This window comes from Penaeus vannamei, chromosome 7, assembly GCF_042767895.1.
Source record: "Penaeus vannamei isolate JL-2024 chromosome 7, ASM4276789v1, whole genome shotgun sequence".
In the NCBI taxonomy this organism is placed as follows: Eukaryota; Metazoa; Arthropoda; class Malacostraca; order Decapoda; family Penaeidae; genus Penaeus; species Penaeus vannamei.
The window spans coordinates 44,176,301-44,180,790 of NC_091555.1; the positions used below are offsets into that span (position 1 = coordinate 44,176,301).

At 47.3% G+C, this 4,490-nt stretch overlaps 1 protein-coding gene across 1 annotated transcript; it reads right to left on the reverse strand.

The window, feature by feature from the left end:
* Positions 1-257: 257 nt before the first annotated feature.
* On the reverse strand, positions 258-2,311 carry LOC138862190 (uncharacterized). Its single transcript, XM_070123376.1, has 2 exons — positions 2,294-2,311; positions 258-614 (listed from the first exon to the last, which is right to left on the reverse strand). The coding sequence occupies exons 1-2, from the start codon at positions 2,309-2,311 to the stop codon at positions 258-260; spliced, it is 375 nt and encodes a 124-aa protein (XP_069979477.1).
* Between the last annotated feature and the right edge of the window lie 2,179 nt (positions 2,312-4,490).

The window sequence follows — 4,490 nt, forward strand, 5'->3', positions numbered from 1 at the left end:
TACTTCCATTTTGTTTTAGTCGACATTTTGATTTTTGGTTTCTGCTCTGTACTTTTAGATTTTGACGTTTTTTTTCTTTTTTTTTTACTTCTGTTGTTATATTTTAACGTCTATTTTTTTCTTTTTCTGTTTTTCTTATTTTGACTTCTGTTGTTATATTTTGACGCCTGTTTTTCTTTTCTTTTTTTATTTTGACTTCTGTTGTTTTATTTTGACGTTTGTTTTTCTCTTTTTTTCTTATTTTGACTTCTGTTGGTTTATGGTATCTGTTCGCTACTGCTTGATCCTGGCGTCTGTTCTTCACTGTTTGGGTTCTCATTTCTGTTCTCCACTTGTTCACACTTGTCTTCGTTCTTGTTCTTGTTCTTCCGTTTTCTGTTCTCCATCTCTTGGCTTCTTCTGGTTTCTGTTCTTCGTATCTTGGCCTCTGACTCCTGTTCTCTACTGGTTGACCTTTGACCTGACGTTGGACGTGACTTCGATTCCTTACTTGTTCTCCATTTCTTCGTTTTGACTCTTGTTCTCCACTTTGACCTCTGACCCCTTTTCCACTTCCTGACCTCTGACCCCTTTTCCACTTCCTGACCTCTGACCCCTTTTCCACTTCCTGACCTCTGACAGTTTTCGACTTTCTGACTTTTGGCTTCGATTTTCACTTACTGAGATTTATATATTATTATTCGTTATTATCATCATCTCTCTCTCTCTCTCTTTCTCTTTTACATTTCCGAGTTCTCTTCTTTTCATTTTCTACACTTCTCCCCAATCACACTTTCGTTCTTTCTCTCTCCTCTTTTTTATCATTATTCTCCTTCTTCTTGACCTCCGTTCAACCCTCTTGACAAATTGATGTTTTTTTCTTTCTTTTTTTTCACACTCGTAGACATCTGATTCCCGCTCTCCTCACTGCTTTATTATCACCTTTTCTTTCTCTCTTTCTTATCTGCCGTCTCTCCTCTTTCATCTTCTTCAGACCAGACCCGCTGGCAGATAAGATCACCTTCAGAATCTAATGATGATGATGATAACAATTCTGATAACACGCAAGATGGTGTTCGACAATCCGGCATAATATTGTTAGTAACATTTAAGAACATAATTGCAACAATAGTCAACAAAGGAACACCATCTGTGGCATTTTTTTTTGTGTGTGTGTGTCTCTCTCTCTCTCTCTCTTTCTCTCTCTCTTTACCCCTTCCTCCAGCCTCTATCTCTCTCTTTATCTTTCTCTCCCCTCTCTCTCTCTCTCTCTTTCCCTTCTCTCTCTCTCTCATTCTCTCTCTCTCTCTCTCTCTCTCTCTCTCTCTCTCTCTCTCTCTCTCTCTCTCTCTCTCTCTCTCTATCTCTCTCTCTCTCTCTCTTCCCCCTCCTCCACTCTCTCTCTATCTCTATCTTCCCCCTCCTCCTCTCTCTCTCTCTCCTTCTCCTCTCTCTCCTCTCTCTCTCTCTCTCTCTCTCTCTCTCTCCCCTCCTCCCTTCTCTCTTTCTCTTCCTCTCTCTCTCTATCTATCTATCTCTAACTCTCACACATTCTCTCTCTCTCTCTCTCTCTCTCTCTCTCTCTCTCTCTCTCTCTCTTGGACGTGACAAGTTTGCCATTGGAGATCACACTCTCGTTCTCAGTTTAAATCTCCCGCGGAATGTGAGTTTCATTTGTTTTCACTTTTTTTCTTTTTAAATCGGAAATTCACTTTAATTCGTGTTGATTTTTTTTTTTTTTTTTTTTTTACCGAAGAGTGTCTTTAGGTTTCATGTTTTCTTTCTTCATAGCACTGTATTTATTATTGATTTTATATATTATCAATCATAAACAATGATTTAGTCACGAACATGGACAATACTGATGGTGATAACACAAAGGCAAGCACATACACATACAAGGAAACATACACAACCAAACAAACACACACAACCAAACAAACACACACACGCAAAGAGACAAAACATATACACACACACACGATCAAACAAACACACACATATTAAATCAAGCAAACAAACAAACACCCCCCCCACACACAAGTAAACAAACAAACACACGCCCACAAAAAACAAACACACACGCCCGCAAAAAAACAAACACACACGCCCAAAAAAAAAAAACACACACGCCCACAAAAACAAACACACGCATACACAAAAAACAACCACACACGCCCACAAACAACCGCACACGCCCACCAACAACCACACACGCCCACAAACAACCACACACGCCCACAAAAAACAAACACACGCCCACAAAAAACAAACACACACGCCCACAGCTGCCCTCACCTCCGGAGCTACTCACCTCCCTCAGCCACACCATTCCGAACTTTGATCTGACACACCTGGGCGGTCACACACCTTACATATATATCTCAGCTCCTCGCACGCCACGCCCGCCGCCCACACCTCACGCCCACTTCGCCACCATCCCTCCCCTCCCCCCCTCCCCCTTGTCGTTTCTCATTCCTCTCCATTCTCTTTATTTATTTTTTCCCCAAACCCTCTCTTTCTAAGCTCTCCAATCTCTTTCTCTGTTTTTCACACCTCTTCTCTCTCCTCCTTTCTGTCTCTCTTCCCTCTCCTCTCCCACTCTCTCTCTCTTTCCTCTTCCTGTCTTTCTCTTCTCTTCTCTTCCTCTCCCGTCTTTCACGTCCTACTTCCCGATGCTCTCTCTCACTCTCCTTTCTGTCTTTATCTCTCCCTCACCCTCTCTCTCTCTCTCTCTCTCCCTCTCCCCACCTTCTTCCCTCTCTCTCCTATCAATCTCTCCCACACCCTCTCTCTCCCTCCCTCCCTCCCTCCCTCCCTCTCTGCTCTCTCTCTCTCTCTCTCTCTCTCTCTCTCTCTCTCTCTCTCTCTCTCTCTCTCTCTCTCTCTCTCTCCCTCCCCCTCCCTCCCTCCCTCTCTCTCTCTCTCTCTCTCTCTCTCTCTCTCCCTTTCTCCCTCCCTCCCTCTCTCTCTCTCTCTCTTTCTCTCTCTCTTCTCCCCCCGCCTCATCTTCCCCCTCTCTCTCCACCCCCACCCCCCAATCCACCCCACACACACCCCATATTGAATCCGTTACGCTCCCCCCCGTCCTCCCCTGCGCCCCCCCCCCTTATAGCCCCATCTATCGCACAAAATATATACATGATTGTGCAAAGCGGAGGCGGGGGGAGAGGAGGGGGAAGAAGAAGGAGGAGATGAAGGGAGAGGAGGTGAAGGGAGGGGAAGGGGTGAGGGGAGGGGGGTGAGGCGGGACGAGAGAACGGGGGAAGAAGAAGGAGGAGGAGAGGGGAGGGGGGGGGAAGGGAGGGGAAGGGGTGAGGGGGTGGGTGAGGGGAGACGAGAGAACGGGGGAAGAAGAAGGAGGAGATAAAGGGAGAGGAGGTGAAGGGAGGGGAAGGGGTGAGGGGAGGGGGTGAGGCGAGACGAGAGAACGGGGGAAGAAGAAGGAGGAGATGAAGGGAGAGGGGGTGAAGGGAGGGGAAGGGAGTGAGGGGAGGGGGGTGAGGCGAGACGAGAGAACGGGGAAGAAGAAGAGGAGATGAAGGGAGAGGAGGTGAAGGGAGGGGAAGGGGTGAGGGTGAGGGGGGGTGAGGCGAGACGAGAGAACGGGGGAAGAAGAAGGAGGAGATGAAGGGAGAGGAGGTGAAGGGAGGGGAAGGGGTGAGGGGAGGGGTGAGGCGAGACGAGAGAACGGGGGAAGAAGAAGGAGGAGATGAAGGGAGAGGGGGTGAAGGGAGGGGAAGGGGTGAGGGGAGGGGGTGAGGCGAGACGAGAGAACGGGGAAGAAGAAGGAGGAGATGAAGGGGAGAGGGGGTGAAGGGAGGGGAAGGGGTGAAGGGAGGGAAGGGGTGAAGGGAGGGGAAGGGGTGAGGGGGGGGGGTGAGGCGAGACGAGAGAACGGGGGAAGAAGAAGGAGGAGATGAAGGGAGAGGGGGTGAAGGGAGGGGAAGGGGTGAGGGGGAGGGGGGTGAGGCGAGACGAGAGAACGTAACAGTGTGACAATCACGTAACATATGGGGGTGAACTGTTGCGCTGATTCGGGTGAAGCGGAGAGGGAAAGCCATTCATAATTTCTCGTCGTTGAAATATGTAGATTGTTTCCTTATTGCTAGTCAAGTCAGATTGCTAGTGAAGCTAAACTACTAGTCAGGCATGTCAAATTCTGTAAAAGATCGGATGTATAGAACAAACTGCTAGTCATACGAGAATGCTTGTGGAGCCTAATTGCTAGTGAAGCTAAACTACTTGTCAGTCATGTCAAATTCTGTAAAGGCAGGTCGCAAGTAAAGAACAAACTGCTAGTCAAACGAGAATGCTTGTGGAGCCTAATTGCTAGTGAAGCTAAACTACTAGTCAGTCATGTCAAATTCTGTAACGTTCAGATCGGAAGTAAAGAACAAACTGCTAGTCAAACGAGAATGCTTGTGGAGCCTAATTGCTAGTAAGCTAAACTACTTGTCAGTCATGTCATATTCTGTAAAGTCAGATCGGAAGTATAGAACAACCTGCTA